The sequence below is a fragment of the Lepidochelys kempii genome, chromosome 15 (assembly GCF_965140265.1).
Source record: "Lepidochelys kempii isolate rLepKem1 chromosome 15, rLepKem1.hap2, whole genome shotgun sequence".
Taxonomy (NCBI): domain Eukaryota; kingdom Metazoa; phylum Chordata; order Testudines; family Cheloniidae; genus Lepidochelys; species Lepidochelys kempii.
Window position 1 is genome coordinate 11,203,143 of NC_133270.1, and position 25,416 is coordinate 11,228,558.

At 42.7% G+C, this 25,416-nt stretch overlaps 1 protein-coding gene across 3 annotated transcripts in view; it reads right to left on the minus strand.

The window, feature by feature from the left end:
- Window positions 1-38: 38 nt before the first annotated feature.
- The window catches only part of SPPL3 (signal peptide peptidase like 3), a 147,654-nt gene continuing 122,276 nt past the window's right edge, over window positions 39-25,416 (minus strand). The window contains exons 6-11 of one of the 3 annotated variants that reach the window (XR_012155127.1): window positions 12,835-12,941; window positions 11,649-11,812; window positions 7,858-8,057; window positions 7,147-7,256; window positions 2,148-6,351; window positions 39-1,061 (exon numbers count right to left, since the gene is read on the minus strand). Coding sequence is in view for 2 of the 3 variants with exons in the window: in XM_073313427.1 (XP_073169528.1) it covers window positions 6,280-6,351; window positions 7,147-7,256; window positions 7,858-8,057; window positions 11,649-11,812; window positions 12,835-12,941 (653 nt within the window). In the remaining variant the exon portion in view is untranslated. Of the gene's footprint in view, window positions 6,352-7,146; window positions 7,257-7,857; window positions 8,058-11,648; window positions 11,813-12,834; window positions 12,942-25,416 lie in introns of all 3 variants that reach the window. The other 2 variants (XM_073313427.1, XM_073313428.1) reach the window with 2 other exon arrangements.

The window sequence follows — 25,416 nt, forward strand, 5'->3', positions numbered from 1 at the left end:
GTTCTATAACTAAAGGTTGCTCTTTTCTTTTATATATGTTACGATCTTAATCCACTTATGTGAACTGGTGCTGAACATAGCTTTTCAGGTCAGTTTTCCCTAGCCAGTCAGCAGTTCTCAGCCTCCATTGAGAAGGCGATGCACACAGTTCAGGGGATTAGGTGCTAGACCTTGTAGAGGAAGTGCTGCGTTTATCGTTGCATCTGTTCTCTCAATGGGAAGTCGAAAGAAGGTTAGATGTTGCACAGTAGGTGGGCAGAGTTTAGACACAGAAAAGGAATGACAGGATTGTTTTTTTCTGAATGCTGAACTAATCCTTGTTAAACATCTCCTTTGCTAGCCCTTTTAGAGTTCCAAGACATGCCTCTCTTCTGTGCATAACAAAGAATACTTGTATGGGCTTTCCTGGAATTGATCTAAAAATGCCAGGGAGGAAAAGCAAAGCTGAGGAGCTGGACTTTTTCCAGCTCTCTTTCACTTCGTCACAGCCAAAGCCATCCTGCGGTTTGCCTGCTCCAGTCACATCTGCATCATCATATTAGGGAGATGATGTATCATTATGCAAAATGTATGCATAGAAATATTTTCCAGATTAACCATAAAGGTAAAGATAGAAGGGAGGCCTAAGAGACTGACAGCACTTGAGGTGGAGATTAATTTCAAATAGCTGGAAGTGCTGGGAAAATGAAGCAGTGACTGGCTGGATCTGAACAAAGCTTCATTAATAAAAATTTGGGCAAACACATTAGCAGCACTGGTGATTATTATATTTCTGAACACTGATGTACAGATAGCCTACAACACCTGACACAGAAAGCGAATAGCAATGGACATGGTTCTACCACAATCACTTAATCCAATTCCCATGAATAAAACTGAACTTTGAAAGCAGCAGGCTCAAAGTAGTTAATTTGCTTCATAACCCAAGACCTAAGGCACCAAACTCTCCCCAAGAAATCAGTATAACAAAGTGAGTAGAATCCATAGTTCTGTACTTAACTGAACTGAAAGTTTATACGCAGTCCATGTTTATGTCTGGAGCATTGTTAGCAGAATCGCTGCTGAAGTAGAGAGAGAGAGAGAAACATGCCAGTGAATCTGGTAAGGACTTTCACAGCTCCGCTCTTTAGATTTTGGTTTTCTCACAATACTCTGCTAAAACCTTAATTGCCTGAAACATAGACGTGCAGCTGTCTAATGTTATTGGCTCGGGATATTTTTTGGCTTTAAATGACAGATAAGTGCTGTTTACGAGTTACATGGGATGGGGTGCTTATAAATTGGATTGCAGTTGTAAACTGCTCCCACAACAGCCCAAAACATAAGACAACAGAGAAAGTGCTAGTTACTAGCTGGTAAAAATATAAAATAAAAAATTAAGAGTGGCTATGCTACTAAGACCCCCCCTCCAATATCTTATTAGCAAATGGTATTTTGGTGCTTTATAGTTTCTCTTGTATATTTGCAAATAAAGTAATTAAACACTTCAAAGCAAAAATCTGACTACACACAGACACTTTAAAAGCTTGACTGAAGTAGCAATGCCTTGATTACTATAACTCCCACTAAGTTCTCCTAGTTTATACATTTGTTCTACAGATAGCAAATACAAAGATTCTTTGGGGAATGCGTGCATTAGTGTGACGTACCACAGCTATGTAATGACACGCAAGATTTTTGACGACTTAAATGTTATTGGCCTGATCCAGAGTCCATTGAAATCAGGGGGAGTCGTTCCATTTACTTCAATGGGTTTTGCATCACGTCCTAACTTACAGGAGATGCACACTTCATACTTCTGCAAGTCATGTGGAGGTTCTGAATAGGAGTACAGAACTTGGATGCATCACTTGCTCTCTCCAGCTACCCCTCCCAGATGTTTATCCCTTCAACAATCCCCACTCCAGAAAAAAGCACACTCTGACCAGAGCACCATCTTCTCCCCTCAGATACCGTTTTCAGCACCACTGCTGGAAGATGCCTGTAAAGGGGCTGAAAAATGGTTCTCTCCCACCTACACTAGCAGATGAACAGTTTTCAGCACCAATTCAGCAGGACTCATTACTGACCGTCATTGTCAGCCAAAGGTGATGTAGAATTGGTGTAAGACACTGGATTAGCAGCAACTGAGGTATGTAAATACTTACAGATCACAACTGTGCACACATTCTGAACTGGAAGATTTACCTAGAGTAGAGAAAATAATTCACTGTCACCATAGCCAACTGATAACATTGTTCATTACCAGAATAGTCTTCTGTGCATGCAGTTAAAAAAGCTTACCTTTTAACACATTAAGTATCTTCACTTCAGTGTTATTCACATACATGCCCAAGGTTTTAGACCATATACAAACTTTGTTGGTAAAACTGAAGTCTGAAGTACAAAAAGTAAGCAAACTTTAAAGCAGGCTATTTCTGCAGGTAGTTTACTGAACAAATGATTCCTAAGCGTTAATTCATTTTGGTGAAAAAACTTGGGCCCACTGTACCGAATGGTTTTTTGAACTAAACTGCATTGCATGTTTGCTCCAATGTAAGTTTTCAGTAAAGACTGCCTCTGAGAGGACTTGTTTCCAGTGCAAAGCAAGCATCACTATTAACTATGAAGTGGGTGTGTCCAATATTGGACAAGATGGTTTTACGAAACTGTAGTATGAGGCAGCAAGATTGCAGGAAAGGTTTCCATGAGAAGTAGAAGTTGGATCACCTCAGAGTGCAGCCACAAGCTTTAGAGAAACTCACCACCCAGTCTTTCAATCCTCTTCACAGGTTATATTTTAAAAGCCCCTACTAGCCACAGATCATTTCTGTTCTTCACTGTCAGCTTAATCCAGTCAAACAAATCTTAAACTCACATTTCACAGCCTGAACAGAGCTAAAGGTTCAATGAACTGACTCAACATCTAAGCACCAAATTTATTTACAGCAGAAGCAATAGAATCTTAAAGGACCAATGGCTTGGGAAGTGCGTGCTGGCTACTTTACTCTGTGGCTATTAGCAGCGGTCAATGCCACTGCTGGTGGAGTAGGTTCTCTCCTCTAACCTCATCACCTCCCAGGACTGCTAAACCAAGAACTTTGAGGGAGACGAGGGGAGGAAGAAAATAAGCAAGTTTTATTTTCCTATGTGGTCAGTAGTTTTCTGAGAAAGGCACTCTCTGGCTGGAAGGAGTGTGCTGTTCTGTTGGGAGAGAAATCAACATGCAAAATCTTGGAGCAGAAGTCCTCTTCTCTCTCCCCTAGCAGTTCATATACAAGCATCCTCTAGTCAATGCTGCTCGATATGCTGCACAGAGTTTTCATCACACAAAACCACATGGGCCACCCTAGACCAACGGAAAGGTCTTGCAGAAATAATAGTTTTATGTTTCTACTTGACACTGGATTTCTATTACTGTGAAGAACAGTCCCATAGAAAGAGGTTGTCAGGGAGAGAGGCCTTCCGTTGCTTTGCTGGGTCTTGAAAAGCCTTGTCCAATATGTCCCAGAAAGATGCTGCCTCTTAAAGGGCCTACCTAGCCTCTACTTTGCTTGGGAGTTTAACTACCATGACCAAAGCCGCCCTGCCCCCACCACCATACCGATGAAGAGGAACAATACCGCGACATTCCTTCTTAAATCAGGATAGACTTCAGTCAATATTACTCGTTTCTGCTAATGTTGTGGGTGGACTTAAACCTTACTTCTTTTTCTTTTTAAAAAACACACCTACTAATTAGGAATAAGACCAAAGTTTCAGTGCAGTATTTAGCAATGTCATAGTTCTTCCTAATTCAGTTTGCAGTCAACAAAACCCTTTAGACATTTGGTTCCAACAAGAGAAGTAGAGGTGGTCTTAACATGCATAGTGGACCTGCAGAGTCCATTCTGAAGACTGTGTCCCAAACGTCAGCCTTTACAGCTTCTGGATTACTTTAGAGTTTGGAGGAGTGTCTGTTTCTGGTCTCCCATTTTTATCCAGAACACTAACATAAACCATATCTGGGTGCATAGGAAACACATGGTTTACCCAAGCAGGCGGTCTTTTTGGTAGTCATCCTGTTCTGTGACTTTTCCACAATGGACTGATTCAGAACTCGTCTTCAGTAAGGAAGGCTAGAGCCCTCTGAAGCAAATTCAGCACAATTCTTCCTCAAGGAACTTCAATATTCCCCTCCTAAAAAGTGGTTGAGCACAGATCTTCCATACTATCTGCCTACTGTTTTTGCTATTTGCAGGGCTGGAGAGGGGGCGTCTCTTGTTATGGCTTAAGACTGAGATAAAAGATTTTTTTCCGTTGAATGCTCCTCTCCCTCCATTATCTTCATCTATATAATGTCCTGCTGCTTGTGGCACACTTACACAGATCTGTCCAATACTTCATGGACCTCGGCCAGAATGGAGGAAGGTGTCCAACAAAACTGTAGATTAACCTCAGTCCCAAACCCTTATTCTAAAGGCAGGTAGACTAGATCTCCCATCACTCTCTAAACTTGTTCCACTTGTACCAGGACACAATGACTAAACTGGAAGCAGCTGAGATGCATAAGGAAGAATTAGCTACCTCTTAAAAACCATCCAACTGTGCAACCAGTGAGAAGATCCTGGGACTTGGAGTTTCTCTGTTTGTAACTTCCCAGAGATGAGTCAACAGCCAAAGGAGAGACCACATGTAGGAGGAAGTGAGTTGCACACAATACATAAAAGTGTGTGTTCACTGAATTACCAGGAATCCTGCCGAGTTTTCCTTACCTCTTCACAGTGAGAGCCTACTACCAAACAGAATAACATTGCTGCTCCCTAGGGGCTACAAGTAAGTTATACTTTGCTCTTAAGTAATCCTGTTTCCCCCTAAGTCAAGTGAAAACAGCCACCACAACCAATCAGTTCACTAACAGAAGCCACCAGCTCACAGGTGCATGCTCCAAAACCAGTTTGATGAAACGTTTTAAACGTGGTAGGAGGGGAAAATCCTAGGGCCCTTAGAAGTAGTTACTCTTTCAGTCAGTTAAATAACATAACCGCAATTGTTTGGTTAGAAAAATCCACATTTTAACAGACTCCCATGTACAAAGCAGTCAACACACAAACTTTGACCAATCACAGCAACAAAGGACAATTTTTTCTTTTTCTTTTTTTCTTTTTTTTAAGGGGCAGGGATCTGGAAAAAATACAGCACACTAATGAAACAAAATGCAAAAAATAAAAAAAAATAGAAAAAATGTATTTACAAGTGGTACATTACTATGATCAGAACGCACAAAGACAATTGCTGCTATAATACATGCATTGGGTCAAGAAGGAACTACTAAAAAACCTGCAAGGGAGAAGTTAATTAAAAAAAAGAAAAGGGTAAGGGTTTAAACTTTTTTCTTCCCTAGTTTGCTACATTGATCAAAATCAAATACTCCCCTAAAGTCCATGAGTACAATAAGTACAAATACTACACTGGTTTTTCACTGTGGGTTCCGCTGTGGAGGGGGAAAAACAGCAGCTTATCGTAGAGTCATATACAAGAAAGCCATAGTAAACTGCTCTACATGCTAAAAATTACAGCAAGCCCCTGACTGCTACATAGCATGATCTTAGCAGGTTTTCCTTTTTATTTATTCATATATATATCTATACGCGCGCGTGTGTGTGTGTGTGTGTATACATATATATATATGTATAAAAATCGTGCCCTTGTTCACTGCAACATGACATCTGGGTGGAAACGTAACTCGCTACAACAAATTCTTATATGTATACTGCAATAAGTCACTCAATGTCTGTGGATTTAATAAGTCACCTCACACCACAGGAAATATTTAATAAATCAAAAAAAGAATATAGTGACAGAGTTTCTGTCTCAGTTCTCTCCAAAACTGAAGTCTGACAGGAAACTGGTCCCAAAGTACTTGGGGGCTCTCTGAAGAAACTTCCATTTGCTTAATTGGTTTTCCTTTTAGTGTTCGCAAGTTTCTGAACGACTTCATGCCGTTTTCAGTTTAAAGTTTGTCTCCTCCTTTCTCACAAAAGTAACAGTCTGGTACTAATCCATAAAAGAGGGGGAGGAGAAGAGGAAGGTGGCTGCAGTTGCACAAAGTGTCCCCAATTCCACATCTGCAGGGAGAAAAGGAATCAAACGGAGCTCCAGAACCTTTGTATTAAAAAGAAGAAAAAAAAAGCAAGGTCCATCCATACAAGTTCCATAAACTGGTACCTTTCTGAGTACCATTCCAGCTTTAGGAGACAAAACCACAAGTTAAGAGAAAAGGACAAAGGCAGAAGTTCCAGTCACTTTCCATCTATTCCATCATACTTCCAGGAAACGGGAGCTGCTGGACTTGGAGTGGAAAGGTTCAGACCACATGCGACGTAGATCACCCTAGAGAATGGTAGTGAAGAAAGAAAGCTCTTCAGAAATAGTCCACAGATTTCAGCAACTGTAAGTCCTGTGTGTCAGGTATGTCATCTTAAAGCATATTTGCTGTCTCTCAGTTAGGGAAGACTGTACTCTGACACAACAAGGAAGAAAATCCTTTCCAGGCAGAACAAAGACTTATGTATGTTTGAAGCAATTTCACCTGATGGACATTTTTGCTGGAAAAACTCAATGGGGAGTGATATAGGGAATTCTGCTTTTGTTGTGCCATACTGCTTGGAGCAGTAGGTTTGCATTTCAACAGTGTCTCTGAAATGCAAACCTTCCATTTTCAATTTAAATTCCAGGGCTAGTTTCTGGAAAGAGAGGTAAGCTGGAAGAATTTGTCCCTCCTCCACATTTAGAACTTTGTGTTCATTCTCTCATTATGAGCAGGACAAGGACAAATTCTTTAAGCCACATCTTGTTTGAACAGAATGGCCTTTACTGCTTTGGAATCGGACTGCTTGCTAGGAATTAAAAAAAAAAAAGATTAATCCTGTGCCCTAAATAGGAAATCCACTCTTCACAAAACAGTTCACTACAATTATATTTCATCGCTATAGCAGTGAGAGAACAACTCTCTACCATTAACGACAGTGATACAAACAGCACATCGTATCATATCCTCAGAAGAATTACTGCAACTGCAAGTATAAAGAACAGAACTTTCTTCCATATTAATACTGCTACATCTTCCTATGCAGGATTCAGAGCTGGACTACAACTTCCTGCAGGCTATATTCATGCTAATCTCACCTTTAAATAAGCCATGGTGAGGAGTGGCAATAAAGTGAATGGTACCAAATAGAGCAGGGCAGGCTGTGCGGCCCGGTGAATGCGAGAAGCCACTGTTGCAGTTAAGAGACCTAAAAGAGGTGGGAAAAAAAAGTGATGGTAAGCATCCACTGGTAATATATGATGTTTTTACCTTTTTATCCACATCTGGAGTCCTCCTTCACTGTTCTATTACAGTGGAAGCATTAATTATGAGCCAAGAGACCTAGGATATATTCCTATCTTTTCTATAGACTGTGTTCAGCTGTGGGCAAGTCATTTTATCTGTGCCTAAATTTCCCAGGATAGATACGAAAAAATTAAATAATGATTTTATTTACAGTGATTTTAATATTAGACTTGGTTGTAACTACAACTTCAAGATTTAACAGTCTCAAGGGTTAACCTATAGTTATATAGTCACGAACAATTGCATCAGAATAGATTGTTACACTTTCCAGAATATCAGCTGAGGTTTTCAATCTGGAAATCACTAGACTGAAACATGAGAGGTCTGAGGGTAGGGAATGCTCATGTCAGGAACCATCTCTCTTTTCGAGTATTTGCCTGAGGGGGCTGGGGTGGAAGGGAAATAGGTTTTTTTTTGTAGGGAACTGGTCTCATTATCTTGTAACCTAGTATGACCAGCCCACTCCTGTAAGCAATGCAGCTGCTATTTATTTCCTTACCTACCTACAAAGTATCCAATGAGTGTGCAGTGAAAATAGGAGACCTTCTGCATACGTCCAGAGATGTTCCCAGGTCCTGGAGTACCACAGGAATCACTGTTGGCTTGTTTTTTGTAGTTATCATAACGCAGGACAAAGCAGAGCAGAAGACCTGGCATCACAATATCTCCAATCCCCAGCATAGAGAAGTGGCTGCCTGTGGAACTGCAGAACAATTTAAATTATGTGCATGCCCAAGGCATTGGATGACAGGATCTAGACTCCTATTTCCACTGTGCTTCTATATATGCCACCTTTCACCTGGCATGACTGATCTGGTTAGTATAAGAAAACTGTCAGCTGGTAAAAAGGGGCCATGTGAACCCATCATCACTGCAACATAATGTGCTTTGAGTTTTGTTAAATCTTTTAGTTCTGGAGGGTAGGATTTCCTGTCAGTAAGACTCTATTGCTTCATATCAAGACATCCCAATTCATAGATCAGCCTTTCCGGCTCATAAAAGCCCTAATGGTACTGAGAAGATATGCACGTCAATTTTTTTTTGTGTCACCAAACCAGTGAGAGAAACTGTTCCACTAATTCCAGATGCTTCACTCAACTTTTTTTCCTATTTCTGTTTGGAATTAATTTAATGTTTGTGAGAGGTGTTGGATTGACAGTGCTGTCAACTTAAATTACTTATTTTCAGCAGCAGCAAAATCTTCCTCATGCTGTCCCATCAATACATCCCAACCTATGGTACAGAGAACAATTCCAGCATAAGACAACAATTCAGTTTATGGGCTATTCAAATCCTTAACCTCATTTTATAGAGACCACTAAACAGTCGTCTGACAGTAACGGGTTTCAGTCACTTCCCAGGTATGAGCCAATGACCAAGAGTTCAAAGCTTCTATTATCCCATCATCAGTCCCAAGATCTTTTTCATAAAGTGATGTACAATTTAATTAAGTCAGAGAAAAGGGCCACAAGCTGAGCAATTTTTTGTTTTTCTCTTCTTGGGGGTAGGGATTGGTTGTCTATGGCTTCACTGGGCAAACAGCTGAATGGGATCAGAATAAAAAATAGTAAAGTGTGACTTCAACTACTATATATACACCGAACAAAGAAGATTAAGATGTCAGGAAAAAGATAGTGATTGAACAAACTAAATTAAGAGAGCAACTGTCATCAGGACCAAGAGTTCTGAAAGATATCAAGAAATGAAGTAGCTGAACTGCCAGAAATATGCACTCTCTCAACTACTACACCAGAGGACTGGAGGGCAGCAAATATAATTTAAAGGAGACAAATGGAGAGATTCTGGGTATTACAGACCAGTGAGCCTTTACTTCAAAAGTTAGTGAATTGGTAAAAACAGTAATTAAAAATAGAATTATAAAAACCCCTAGATGATCATATAAGGGTAAACCACCCTGGCTTTTGTAAAATAGAATGATGTTTCTAATCTAGAAAAATGATTTGAATAAACAAAAATAGTGGGAAGAAAGGGAAGCAGCTGATAGCTGAACTTTCAGAAGGCCTCTAAAAAAGTATCTCACAAAAGTCTTGTAAGAAAACAGTCATGGGGGGACAAAGGTGGAGTACTGTGACGATTAGAAACTGGCTAGGAGGTAAGAAACAATGGGAATAAGTGGTCTATCTTCAACATGGCAAAACATTAGCAATGGTGCCACCAGTTCCCCATATATAATATATTATCTCACCAGATTTAGTTAATTTATTTAATTAATTTATTGAAATTTATGTTCTTAAATATTTTAATACATTAAATGCATATTTATTCATTATGCTGAGGGACTGGAAAATGGGTCAAAGAGTTAAACCATGAAATTTTCTGGTGACAATAGTTTAGGTTAGTCAAAACTAGGGAAGACTGACTATCTTCAGAGGGACCTAACAGAACTAAGGTGAATGGGCAGCATATTGGCAGATGAAATTCAGTGCTGACAAATAAAAGATAATGCACAGGAAAGAGACCTGTTGTGTCACTGTGGAACCACTCAGTAAAAATCTTTATTTAGTATACTGCAGTGGTCAAAAATGCAAACCAAATATTACATCATTTAAAGAATGAAACAGAACAAACCAAAATTATAATGCTATTACATAAACAGATGGCATGTCCTTCATCTGGAATACCATGTTTTATTCTGGTTAGCCTATGTCAAAGAAATAGCAAAAACAGAATGGGTTCAGAGGTGGGCAATAAAAATAATTAGAGGCATGGAAATCTATCTATATGAAAAGATTAAAAATATTGCTCTGTTTTAATTTAGCAAGGAGACATGACAAGAGTACACAAAATAGATGGTGCACACAGTATAAATGGGATGCTCCTATTTACATTCTTACATAAAACATGGAACAAGGGGAGTTTCAGTACAACTGAAAGGGAATATTTAAAACTGTTAAAAAGAAACTACACATGGCATGCATAAGGAACTAAATGCTACAAGGTATCAAAGCCAACACCTTAGTGGGATTCAAAAAAGGATTAGACATTTACATGGATAATAAGATCATTCACATTTTATAGTAAATAGGATAAAATACATTATGTATTAATAAAGGATATAAACCCCCCATACTTCAAGGAAGAACCCAGCCACCAACAACAGGGGTAGTAAGTAACTTTTCCTATGGGCAGGTTATTCTCTAATTGTCCTCTATGGGATTTATTGCACCCACCTCTGGAACATCCAGTATTGGCCCCTGTCAGAGATGGAATACTATACCAGACAGCCATTGGTCTAAGTCAGTATACCAATTCTATTTCCAAACTCCTATGAAAGGAGGATAACTGTTTACTCTTGGGGGAATTTAGCACCAAAAAATTCTGTGCCAAAAAATTAAAATTCTGCAAATTTTATTTGTTAAAACAACACTATATAATCATGCCAGTTTCAATCATTTTGTTAAATTATTACAAAATACCTGTCAGCAAGTATGTCTGTAACAATACAGACACAAAAATTCACCCAGGATTAGAGAGAGTTAAAGAAACCCCTACGACAAAGCTAGACACTCTCACCCTCTTCCCCCCAGAGCCCAGCTGCACTACCCTCCCGGCCCAGCCACTCTCACCCCTTCCCCCCAGAGCCCAGCCGTGCCACCCTCCCAGCCCAGACCCTCAAATCCCTTTCTCTCCCCCAGCACCCTGCAGGGCCCAGCCATGCCCCACCCCCAGCCACTCACATCCCTTCTGCCCACCCCCCGCCCAGCCACGCCCCCAACCTAGACACTTACACCCCTTTCCCCCCAGAGCCCAACTGCAGGCCCTCCCCACCCAGACACACACACACCCCCTCCCCCACAGAGCCCAGCTGCACTGCTGCCACCCCTCCACCCAGGCCCAGACACTCAGACCCTCCCCTCCCCGAGCCCAGGGATATAGAAGGGAAAACAGCCCGATGCTGGATCCTGGGCTTGCACAGTTTACTGCATGCCACCTCCTTCCTTCAGGGCATGCTGGGAACCCTCCAGCTCCCTTGCCCTCCCCCAAACCTTGTCTTCTATTTGTGAGCGGGGCTCTGCCAGGTCCAGCAGCCCCTAGTGGCAGCCAACATCTCTGCAGCCCATTTCTGTAAGGGGGAAAGGAAATTCTGCATGCACAACATTAATTTCTGCAAAATTTTGCATTGCACAGTGGCGCAGAATTCCTTCAGGAGTAATAACTGAAGAAGTGAAAGTGAACAGGAGCTTATGCCTATACTCTTTAGTAGCCTCATTGCTAACAGCAAGTGAGTGATACCTTTTGTTCCGTAGTACGGTATAACAGTGGCTACTCTTACCTTGGAAAGACAAGCTTGCCAGGCAGTGACAGGCGGGGAACATCTCTACCTACATTTGGTCCCAGATGCAACTTCCGGGATAAAACATCAAGGGGATTATCAGCTGGTTGCGTGGCCACTTTCACCATAACATTGCTATTAAAGATGTAGGCAGAAAAAAACACCTAGAGAGTAGAAAAATAATTAGAGACCAAACAAGCTTCAACTAGAAAGCAACTCAAATATGACACTCCTCTGGCTTCTGCTCTGTTCAAGGGAAGAGGAAACACACACACACACACGTGGGAACTGCCTGTAGGACAGGGAAATAAAAGCAAGTGTTGGAAGAGTTCAGATAAAAGGATTTTTTAGTTGCAATTGTCCTCTAGAAGACTGAATATGGCACTAATGTACTGGAATATTAATCTTAAATCACTGGCTGCATAATTTTGCAGGGGAGGAACAAGGATTGGAAAGTCACAGGCTGGGCACTGACGATATAGAAAGCTAGGAAAAAAAGAATAGATTTGGGATGTCTTCCCTTTAAACAGAGGCACTCAAACTATGCACTTTTCCATTCAGGAACGAATAGTCTCTTACACTACTAAACCCTGCATATAACGGGATACTGACCCACTGCCAGCACTTGTTGGCAAGTAGTTCCCCTGAGCCAGTAATTAAAACAGTTAACTACTAATGTAGATTGGACAAAGCCATTTTCATCACTGTTACAAAAGTGTGTTCCATCAAGTCTCAGTTGTATGCTGAGAATGATCTTCCCCCATCTATACCAGCAGTTAAGCAATTTTCAGCACTGGTTTAAGGATCCCGACGCTGATAACCAGAGTCAGTAACAGATCAGCTTCCCAGCGTACATGAGGCTTCAGTGTTTGTTTGGACACGTTCAGTCCAGACTGCAGCAGTTTTGCTTTTGTTTTCTAATCTGTTCTCTCTCTTTCTATGATATGCCATGGTTGAAATGCTCTAACTGCAGTTCTGCATTTGTCAAATGGTTAATGAGTAAAGGATTCTGCATCCTATTGTATATTTTTTAAACAAGGCTCAGAATTGGCCTAACTAGGCTCATCTTCTGGCTTTGCTGAAGCTCAGAATTTTCTTTGTTTAGAACTATTTTAGTTGACAAGAAAGAAAGGGCCAATTATAAATATGAAGGACAGAAGGCGTTTGAAAAGAAATGGAAACTTACCCAAAAGACATCATAAATTAGTAACCCCGAAAGCAGCAAACAGGAAACCTTGAGGCTCGGCAGCCGAACAAAGGCAATCATTGCAACACACAGGCCCATCGCCAGAGCTACAAAACAGTAAAGTACATAATTTGTTCAGTATTCAGGATTACAGTAGCAGGTAAAGGCGGCCCACATTTGCAGCAAGATAGTCATCTAGTCCATACAGCACTAAGACTCCGTGGTCTCCTCTCCCAGAGTTGAGATGACAGGTAGAACAAAGAAAATCATATCTGCAGTATCTATACTGGACAGACTGTAAACAGAGACTCATAGTAATAAGCATACCTGATTGGGAATTTAATACAATCTCACTTAAGTAAACTTCAGTTACCAACAATAGGGTCATGGTCCCACAGGGTATGCCTCACTGCGATCCAAAGTATAACTGAGCTCAGGCAGGCATTCCTATGCTAGTTTTAATGTAGCTAGAATATCTAAAAATAGCAGTGAAGATGTAGTGGGCTGTGGCCCAGATCAAGTCACAGGCTAGTGATGCGAAAATGTACCCATGTTTCCAGGTGGACATGTACAACCTTCACTGAAGCCCGGGCCACCACGTCTTCTCTGCTATTTTTAGCTATGCTAGCTTGAAGGAAACTATTACAGATATACCTACTCAAGTTGCAATCCCCCCCTTCAATTGCACTGTAGACTTATCCCATACTGTCTAGAACATGAATGATTTCCCCTCATATGAAACCTTGATTATCTAAACTTCTTCCCTCTTCCCATAAGGTTTTATTTTACTAAAAATAGACAAATTATTGTGACCTTACAGTCATAGGTCAAAAGTAGAGACCTTATTGCAAGAATGACCATTTCAATGGCATGACCAACTCCTAATAGTTTAGGAGCTGGCATTTGATACATCATATATATAATCCCCAAATTAGACATAACAGGGTTTTGTTTAAGAAATGCATTGAACTTAGTAATTGAAAATGGAAATCTAAACTTCAACTTAAGGGAATTAAAAAGCTCAGGCAGGGTTACACCACCTTCCTCCACTCCGATCGCAAAAAAATTGTAGGGGAACATTTAGAGAACAGTAACATACAGACTGTTCAGGATGGAGAGCTAGAAAGTGATGAAGTAATAGGCTACTGGCTTTATTCAGTGTCTTCATCTTGATATCCAATCCAAGGTGGCAATGCAACCAACAAGCAGAAAGCTGCAAAAACTACTTATTCTCAAACCATAAAGTGAATGCTTTCTCAAAGTAAAGAAAAAAAGTAACGCATGTGTGCTTGGTGGGTTGCCAATTGCAAAGAAATGGAGAGGAGCCATTCTATCTCCTGCACAATATTTTTGTGGAGAAAAAACTAAGAAGGTGAACTGAAACTAATCACCACCACATCTTCCTGCCCTCCTGTTACCAAAGCCTTGCCTTTACTTCTGAGAACCAGTTCAATTTCAACTGCATGTATGTAAAGCCCTAAAGTAGGATAATTAATATGCACTTTAATCAACTTTCATCCTGGGATCTCAACGCATTAAACTTTAACAGCTGTAATAGAGTCTTGTGGGGTAAGTAAGACATTATAGCCATAATTTCATTGAAAAGGAACCACTGCAGATGTGGAATAGCAGTTTAACAGGGCACAGAAAAATCAAAAGTGATTTACGAAAGGAAGTGAATACCACCCTTCACCAAATTAAAACACAGGGGAATTTACACAGGAGGAATGTGATTATTAGAGTGGGAATTTGACTAGGCTAAGGCACATTAATTAATACCCTTATTCTTGCACAAAAAGCCATTAAGTTTTAAGTACAAGTGGTTAGCATCTTGAAATCACATTTAATCTGAAAGCAGCACAATCTTCCTATCAACATTCTGAGGCAGTGGTTCAATACTAACTCACAGGAAATAGTGCAACCACCAAATTACCAACATGACTTCCCACAGCACACATGGCTTATCTTTCATCTAAGTCAGGGGTGGGCAAACTTTTTGGCCCGGTGGCCACATCAGGGAATAGAAATTGTATGGCGGGCCATGAATGCTCACAAAATTAGGGCTGGGTTGCGGGAGGGGGTGCAGGATCTGGGCTGGGGATGAGGTGTTTGGGGTGTAGGAGGGTACTCTGGGCTGGGACTGAGGGTTTCGGAGGGCGGGATGGGGATCAGGGCTGGGGGCAGGGGTGCGGGAAGGGGTGCAGGTTCTGGCTGGGGGTGTGGGTTCTGGGGTGGGGCTGGGGATGAGAGGTTTGGGGTGCAGGAGGGTGCTCCAGGCTTGGATCAAAGGGTTTGGCGAGCGGGAGGGGGATCAGGAGTTGGGGCATGGGTAGAGGCTCGGGGGTGCAGGCTCCGAGCAGCACTTACCTCAAGCGGCTCCCAGAAGCAGTGGCATGTCCCTTCTCCGGCTTCTACGCTGAGGCACAGCCAGGCGGTTCTGCACGCTGCCCCATCCGCAGGCACTGTCCCTGCAGCTCCCAATGGAGTGCGTAAGAGCTGGAGCAGGGCCATCCCGGCTTTCAGGGAGCCGCGTGGTGCAGCCCCTGACTGTGCACCCCGGCCAGAGCGGGGCCGAGCTGCGTGGTGTGGTCCCCAACCCAGCACCCTGGCAGGAGTGCCGGAGGAGGGCCAACCCAAGTGGTCCGGCCCCGACCCAGCACCCCATCTGGCGCACCAGAGAGGGGCCAAGCCGTGTGGTGTGGCCCCGCCCCAGCGCTCCAGCTGGAGCAGGACAGAGCTGCTAATGCAGCTTGCAGGCCAACTTAAAACGGTTTGTGGGCTGGATGCAGCCCATGGGCCATAGTTTGCCCACCCTTGATCTAAGTAATGACCTAACTTGATCCTGCTTAGCTTGGGAAAGCTGACAGGGTTTAAACAGCACAAGGTGGTATTGCTGCAGGCTTTAATAAATAACGAAATTAACGAGATAAAAAATATCCCAACTATTGCTGCATAAATTGTAACCAACTAAAAACATAAGCAAATTACTGAGGGCTAAACAATTTGACACACAAGCATCAAGGAAACAGCGTGGATTCAATAACTCAGTATGCAGGCTTAGTTACAGGCTCTTCTGGCAGGACAGTAAATACAAAAGAACATTCTGTCTTAAATCAGTTAAGAGATTTATCTAAAGCCCAGGTTAGTATTAGCGCAAGGCTACCTACTTTAAGGAGAGGATTTCAGCTTATAATTAGTTTGAAATGGAAGTACTTTTACCAATGACAAGATTTATTCTTAGTGTTTATTATTTCCCTTTAATTCCTCTAGTACTGCCCAAATACAGGCATACATGCATGACACCACAATTACACTAAAAGAATGCAAGGGCTAGGAAAGGAAACAAAAACCCAGTTCCTGAGTTGAGGATGAAACATACCTTCATCTTCACAGATTAAGACAGGACAGCAAGTTAATAAATTACGCATTTTTGCAGCTGTTAAGGAACACTATTAAGATGCAAAAAAGTATATAATGTTTCATTGTTGGCAACACTTCTTAGAGGCCTGAAAATATTTCCCTCTCCTTCTATGTGCTTGACATTGTAGTTTAACTGTATGCAGTGCAACAGACCCTGATCCAGTTGCCTTATCTATTGGCAGTATCCATTAGCATGGATCGGTGAGGCTTTGGAAGAGACACCCAGGGAAGCTTTTGTCATGTTTTGGCAATACACTGTGCTAAAGTAACAGAAGTGTGAACTATGGTTTTGATCTCCGTGAGTGTTAACTAAGATGCTCAGTGATAGTTACAATATCCACATTTAAACTATTTCACTGTTTCCTAAAGCATTTTCTAAAGGTAGTGGGAGATTGTATTATTGAGATCTGCACAAATCTATGATGAGTTGTGTCACACTAGCACATCATTTGGGAGAGAACCACTACTTTACACCCTCCCCACCTAACCAAGAAACAGCCACACCCAAGAAGAGGGCTCTGAGCACTAACAAGGAGAAGCCACTGTTTGTATGTATCTGGTAGAGAATGACTGTTGAGAATACCTACCTGCCCTGACAAGAGATACAATGGCAGGGATTAAGCTACAAATAAGGCAGCAAAACCAAGTGGGGTGCAGAACCAGCAGACCCAGGCACATTCAGCCAAGCTCTGCCAATGCACCAGCCAGTAACATGTCACAGTGCTGAAGGGCATGGTATTGACATCCCCAGGCACTGAAGTGTTAGCTCAAACTCAAAAGGGGACCAACAGCTTCAGGTGCTGGTGCATAAAGACTCACACCAGAATGCAGAAGGAACAGAAGAAGGTGAAGGTTTATCCCTGGCTGTGCAAAGCATGAGGCGAGTGCATAAGCAACATCAGTGTATTGAAAGAAACCCTCAACAAACCACCTCAGACATTGGTATATCTTTCTTGCCAGTTGCTGGTGTGCAGAAGGGAGCCTGATGTCAGCAGTCCCAAATGCTGAGGTGTTATCTTCATAGCTTGCCAGAGTGGCAAGAGGCCTGGCACTGGTAACCTCAAATACCAAACTACTGCAAGCAGTTGCATGCTGGCAGCTCCCAAATGCCAATCCATGGGCTTCATAGAATGATAGAATATCAGGGTTGGAAGGGACCTCAGGAGGTCATCTAGTCCAGCCCCCTGCTCAAAGCAGGACCAATCCCCAGTTTTTGCCCCCTGATCCCTAAATGCCCCCCCTCAAGGATTGAACTCACAACCCTGGGTTTAGCAGCCCAATGCTCAAACCACTGAGCTATCCCTCCCCTCAAACAGAGTAATCTGGATTGCTTGGTAAACTGAACGCAAGCAAACAATATGCGTTTTAATGTGGCCAAATTTGAAGTTCTACATCTTGGAACGTAGGTCATATTTACAGGATGAGGGACTCTATCCTGGGAAGCAGTGATTCTGAAAGACTTGGGGGATAATCAGCTGAACATGAGCTCCCAGTATGGAGATGTGGCCAAAAGGAATAATGCAATCCTCGGATGCATAAATAGGAATATTGAATAGGAAGGTTATATTTCCTTTGTGTTTAGTACTGGTGCCCCCATTATTGGAATACTGTGTTAGGTTCTAGTGTCACTCAAGAAAGATGTTGATAAATTGCAGAGGGCTCACAGAAGAGCCATGAAAATGATTAAAGAATTGCAAAACATGTGTTACAGTGACAGACTTAGGGACTCAATCTGTATAGTTTAACAAATAGAAGATTAAGTGGGAGAACCTGCTCATAGTCTATAAGTAGCTACATGGGGAACAAAAATTTGATAGAGTGCTCTTCAATCTAGCAGACAAAGGAATAACAAGATCCAAGAACTGGAAGTTAAGCTGGATAAATTCTGACTGGAAATAGGGCACGTCTTTTTTAACAGTAAGGGTAATTAACCATTGCAACACTTAACCAAGCATTGTGGTGGATTCTCTATCACAGACAATTTTTAACAAAAGACTGTTTTCCTAAAAGATCTGTTCTTGTTCAAACAGGAATTAATTCATGGAAGTCCTCTGGCTTGAGTTATATACATCAGACTAGAGGGTCAAAATTGTCACTTCTGGACTTATAATCTACAAATGAATCTATGCATTTATGCAGTGCCAATGGACCAAAAGAGACCTAACAGTGGTAGTACCAGATGCCAACACTGCAGCTTCACACAATGCGACTACTCCATGGGACCCAGTGCCTACAGCATTAAGTGCTGACTTTCCCAGACAACCATACATAGATCCTGCATGGCTGTAGTGCGCTAAGAAGTCTGACACTAACAGCCCTAGGCATCAATGTGCTTCTTTTTGCAGGATGCTAGTACTGAAGGACATCTGGACACTACTGCCCTAGGCATTGTGTACCAAACAGGCTGAAGTCTTATGACTCAGCATGTCCGTGCTCGAGGTCATTAGAGAGAGTGTGCCAAAGCACTCAAATGCAACAAGTTACACTATACCAGTGCTCATCTCCCTGGACAATGCCAGCTTGCAAGACATATGGTGGCTTGATTCCAAGTATGCATAGTCATTAGACCTTAGCGGAGACTGTTGGGCTAGCCCATATAGAAGTGTCTTCGATACCCTGAACTCCCAAAACCCAAAGATATAGAGAGAGCACCTAAAAGTTTTAAATCATTAGAAACTCTATATAGTGTCTAACAATAATAATCTCCTGGTACCAAGGTACGCGCTGAATACACACCACAGGAAAACGGTAACTCTACCCAGAAGCTACATGCTGGGCCTTGCCGGCATGGATAGATACTGGAAGCTGTAAACTGGGGCCTAAAAAATGGAAAAGACAATCAATGAAAAAACCCACAGAACAGAGCTTGGACGCAAGCATGTCTGAGACCAGCTCCAGTGTCAACTTGTGCCAAGTCTCCAAGCATTTAACACCTCGCTAAAAAAGCAAAGTTGGAGAATGTACCTAACACATGAACAATCCTGAGGCCACAGAAAAAAACTGAAAATCCTCAGGATGTGCCTAACCAGACAAAAACACACAGGATGCTGACAGACCTAAAATGGCCAAAGCTCTATTGGGTTGTAGACCAAACCATCTGAGGACATAAGAGGCAAAAGGCCACAAGAATCACAACTGCATTGGTTAAGATCACTGGGCAGCTATAGTGGGGATCTCCTTGACTGACTACAAAATGGAAAGGAACTAACAAAGGTTCCAGAACCTCTGAGGTACCTATAGTTGCAGCATGCTACCAGTGCATCACAGAATCACAACATCTCAAAAGAGTTAGTGGATGTTTCTGCATGACTTGTCTGAGGAGCAGGGCCCTGGAACAAGAACCATGCACTAATATCTTCAGTGAAATTAAAATTAAGCTTTGTCCCCCACCCAGAAATAGCTCAAGAAATCTGACACTAAACAGTTCTGTTAATCACTAGTTCTAAGTTTCTCTATGTTTCATATACAACTATTTAATAGAGGGACTGCAACAGGGTGGACTAGGCCCAGAGGTCCCCTATTGGAGGCCTCATGGTCCTGCCACACATCTCAGGAAAGGAGCAGTGGAGAGGTCCTCCAAGCAGGATGAGTGACTGCAGGGGAAACAGCCAATCAGGGCCTAGGAGGGCCCTATAAAAAGGAGATGCAGCACCAGAGACGTCCTTGCTGTTCCTTGCTGGAGCTAGAGGAGTGCAGAGGGTGCACCTGGTTGGCCAAATGGAACTGCAGCACAATGTTCAATGCTAGTAGGGACTGGGAGAGCGAGGAAGAGCTCCTGGCTGGCTGCTTGGCCTGAACTTAGAAGGGCCTTGAGCTAAGGGTAAAGCGTTTGTGAAGGCTAGGGCAGTGGAGAAGTGGCCCACGAACTGAAGGCAGTTTTGCTAAGGGGACACAGCAGTACACAGCTGCTATTCTTAGGGTCCCTGGGCTGGGAGCTGGATTAGTTGGTGGGCCCGGGTCCTGTGCATAGGCCACCGAGAAGGGCCTACAATTGGACAGCAGTAAAACCCCAGAAGGGGACTGTACTGTCAGACGTCCCAACTGGAGAGCTGGGGCCAGAATAGACAGAGGGCAAAACCATTGCTTTCACGGAGGAAACCCTGCGGGTATGGCCCAATACTAAGGCTGGGACTGCTTTAAAGACTGCTGGCGCACCCGACCTGAGGAGGGAGCTCACAAGAGGTGGGTGCCATGTCGTTACAGGGACAGGTTTTAATTATTTTTAGATATGGGGATCTGTTGGGATGTGAATGTGATTCAAGGATCCTTAAGGACTTTGTGTGCAGTTAATTTAGCATTTTTTGTATATACTACCTTCATATATATGGTAAAGTTCTTAGGGTCCCTGTTTCCGCAGTTAGAAAGGAGACAGTTTAAGCTCTGTTACAACATTGCAATCTTTCAGTCACTGTGTAGCAGGGTTAATCAAACTGCTGTGGTTTGCAGGCTGGTAAGCAGAAACCACAGAGTATTACATAAATTGGCAGATGCAATTTTCCCTCTACCTTCCCAGGAAGGAACAATTGGTGGTCACTCAAAGAAACAGGATACGGAGCTTGAAGTTCTGACTTAGTGTGGTAAATCTTATGTTTCTGGGTATGTTAGCAGAAGTTTCCTAACACAATTTTAAGTATATTCTGCAGAGAATGTTAGTTAACCTGAAGCAGAATACCTTCAAATTAACTTCTACTCAATTCCCTCAGCATAGCTAAGTTCCAAAATAGTCCCTCATGCCTCTGTAGCTGCTCAAATCCTCTATGCCCATGAGGAAAAAGACATTACTGTCTACTCATTGTGTTCATATTATCCACCTCCAATTGAACAAAAACATGGGAAGGCTATTTCCATACTTAAGAGAGGATGTACTCGGGCGCTTGCCATGTTATACTCATTAAGTCCTCAGTCCATTTTGCCATCCAAGCAAAAACTGAACCAAAACATTCCAAACACTCCACACTGAGAAATAAGCATTTTTAAAACCCACAAACATACATCATGTGTCAAAACAATCATCCTGGGAAAAACAACTTTGCTTTCTATTATGTAAAATACCCCTGAACTTTGGGAACAGCTCAGCCAGCTGCCCCGGGGAAAAGATGCCAGGATTCATACAGTGGTGGTGTGTGCCAGCAGGATCTAGACTTTGTAGGTGCTGTCAACTGGCTATGGAAGAGGAAAAAGGCTCTATGGCAAATGAAAAGGGAGATATTGTCTGAGTTCAGAAAAACACAAGATGAATCGGGTGTTTTCTCCCCTCCTTTCTGTCAGGCCAAGACCAATGGTCTGCCAGACTGATGCGAGCACACACTTGCACCATCTGTTTCACTTTCTTCTGACAGAGAAACAAAAGATCAACTGTCTGAGTGGGAGGGCAAAACCAATGTACATGGAGAAAAAGCCACTGGCACACAGTGGTTTTAAAGAATAGTAAATGCTCCTTTTGCATGCATTACTGAGAACTATAACTGCCACCTTTCCTCCTCAAATCAGATTAATTTATTAGAATCCAGTACTCAATTACAGAGAAACAGGAGACATGCAAGGAAATGTGACTACAGTTTACCTACAATGGTAAAGCTGGAGAGCTTGTTTTCCTGACAAAGGCCTCTACAGGCCCTAGGGTTGCCAGGTGTCCAGTTTTCGACCAGAACACCTGGTCGAAAAGGGACCCTGCCGGCTCCAGTCAGCACTGCTGACCAGGCTGTTAAAAGTCTAGTTGGCAACACAGCGGGGCTGGCAGACTCCCTACCTGGCTCCACGCAGCTCCCAGGAAGCGCCCAGCATACCTGGCTCCTAGGTGTAGGGGGGACCATGGGGGCTCCATGCACCAGCTCCGAAGCTCCCATTGGCCAGAAACCATGGCCAATTGGAGCTATGGAGGCAGAGGCAGCACACAGAGCCCCCTGGCCACGCCTCTGCCTAGTAGCCAGACATGCCGGCCACTTCCTGAGAGCCACCTGAGGTAAGTGCCACACAGAGCCTGCATCCCTCACCCCCTCCTCCACCCCCAACCCCTCATGCCCGGTTCCAACCCAGAGTCCACACTCCCAGCTGCACCCCAACCCCCTGCCCCAGCCCAAAGACCCCTCCCACATCCTGAACTCCTCATTTCTGGCCCCATCCTGGAACCTGTACCCCCTCCCACACCCCAACCCGCTGCCTCAGCCCGGAGACCCCTCCCACACTCCAAACCTCTCATCCCCTCCCCAGAGCCCGGAGTCCCCTCCTGCACCCCAAACCCCTCATCCCCAGCCCCACCCCAGAGCCTGCATCCCCCAGCTGGAATCCTCACTTCCTCCTGCACCCCAATCCTCTGCCCCAGCCCAGTGAAAATAAGCGAGTGAGCGACAGTGGGGGAGAATGAGCAATGGAGGAAGGGGGATGGAATGAGTGGGGGCGGGACCTTGGAGAAGGGGTGGGGCAAGGGTGTTTGGTTTCCTGCGATTAGAAAGTTGGAAACCCTAACGGGCCCTTCCCTGCTCAATATTACTCAAGAACATTTAATTTATTTGGATTTATACATCCTAAAAAGACACCTATACATACGTTCTAAGCACTCTTGACATAACAATGATGTAACGGATATAGTTACACTGGTCAATTTCCCCATGTAGACAAGCCTTGTGGGGCTTTATAAGTCAAAACCAAAACCCTGAACTCTACCCAAAAATGTATAGGTAGCCACTGCAGATCACAGGGTAACATTATATGTTCAAGGTAAGCTACTCTGCTTAAACAGTAGAACCCAACACACTTTGCCAGCTTCAGTTTCCAGGTGATTTTAAGGGATAGCCCAAAGTGAAGCAGGGTTCTGTATCTAATCTTGAGATGACAAAAGGCACAGATGAGACATCACTTCCATAGTCAAAGGAATCTTCATAATCTCATGGCCACATATGTGATAAAAAGCTGTTGCTTCTCTCTGATCTTCTAGTGGCAGTTGGGAGACTAACCTAGTTTGCAAACCTGAACAAATGCTAGACAAACCCTCAATTTATGGAGCAGATATTATTCTCACCCCCTCCTCCCAGCTACTTCCCCCAAACACAACCAGCACCTCAGTCTTTTCTGGATTGAGCCTCAATTTGCTAGCTCTCATCTAGCCTCATCCATGTCAGCAACCAGACTGACAAACATCAAGGAGATATGAGGCAACTAGATACTGTGAGAGTAGTCATCACAACCTTTTTAATAAACTTAACCAAAAATTCAAGATAAGACAGGACAATTGTCAGCCAGACTGTCAGGATCAAGCTATGGTTTCTTGAGCAGCTGCTGCACACTTTTCTTTAACTGAACTAGGCAATCGGTACTCCTCCAAAGATGTGTTCATTATCTCCAACGATAGTCCAATATCTTCCCCACTGGCTTTTACCAGCCAGGAAGGACAGCTGGCCCAAACACAAATTGTTGCATAAAATACTCTCAACAGCTCAGGTACCTTAGAATGGTACCTTCCCGACAAAACTGGGAAGACTGTTTTGTCCCTCCTCAAGAATTTGCCTCATTCCCACTGAATGTAAGTGATTTTATATGTAAGTAAGAAAATTCCTCTCAACAGGAATTCCTCTTGAATTAGCAGCCCAGCAGAAAAAGCTAGGCTTACCCAAGGGTTGTACTTCCTGAAATTCCTCCATTGGTCCCATGAAATCCATAATTTGTTTCAGAAGAGCTCCAATCCACATGAATGTTGTTGTCACTGAGCACTATCAGCTTCAGTGACTCCAGTACTACTATGGAGAGGAACTCCAAGAACACTCAGAGCAAACTCAGAGTGCAATTGGTGACCAGCACAATAGGACCAGTCCTAATCTTCACTCTATCCTAAGACTTACATATAAGATTAAGACACTAACTAGTTCAGTGCTGAGGTGGGACATCAATCATTCACGCTGGATGCTAACACCACCACAATGCCATGACAACCCTTCTTTGGTTTATGCTGTGTTGAGTACTTAGCCAGAAAATGCCCTACATTGTCTCCCCAATACATGCAAAGCTGGAGGCTTCCTCCATTACTACAGTAGTGTTACTTTATTGACAGCATCTAATACAATGGGGCCCTCACCACAACTACCTCCCCTCAGTACCAACTTGTTCAAGAGTGAATGCATGAGAGAGTAATTACAGCCTAGTTCTCTAACGAAACAGAGCTCTTTCTGCTTCCATCAACATGCACATGTAAACCAAAACAAGTGGCTGGGCAGCAACAGATTGTTCCATTAACCTGCCTTCATAAGTATGAATTGTCAATGTGAATCAGGTCATCTAAAAGTGACAAGACCTTATAACACAACTACAAGAGAGATTACAGCAGTTAAAAAAATGGATAAAATAGGCTATTCAATGTCTGTCCCCTTCCTTATCATCAGATCTTCTTCTACCAGTACCAATTTCAGAGAGCGCCGTTCTTCAGATTACTTCTCAGATGACCAAGTAGTCTTGCAACTTTTGTCTTGAAGTATGAAACAAGTTATATCAAAGTGATTTCACTGAACAAACCTGAATGCAACTTCAGTTGCCTCATGCTTTTCATTAAACATTTGTGTGGGTGAGGTTTTATCTTTTGCCAGCAGTAGGGCACTTGAAGAAGGAAGAAAAGGAGGACTTGTGGCACCTTAGAGACTAAGGTTTTACTTAAGTGTCTTGACCTATAAGTACCATATTCTACATACATCAGTTCAAAAATAATCAAAATGAACGGTAGGAATCAGCTAGAAATCAGAACTGATTTTGAGAGATGTTAAAAGGCCAAGCACTCTTCAGCTGCTTCCTGATCAAGAAACCACTCCACTAGATGAGATCAGGGGATGTAATCACAGAGGCAGAAATGAGATTTTAATCTTTTGTCTGAGGAGATATTTAATATCTCTCTGCCAGATAAACTGCTATACGCAAATCTCCTTACTGTTTTACAATGTATACTTAGAGAGATTAAATCTTTCTTTTGAAACAAAAATTCACAAACTATGATCTAAGGACCACTGGTGGTCCAGGAAGCACTATGATCTGCAGAAAGCTATATGGACACATGGTGCTGACTTTCCTCTTTGTTTTCAGCTGCTAAATTACATTTAATGTAACTTTAGATATTTATAACCACTTTTCAAGCATTATTTTTCCATGTAACCAATTGCTGAAGTTGCCACCGGGATGTTATTC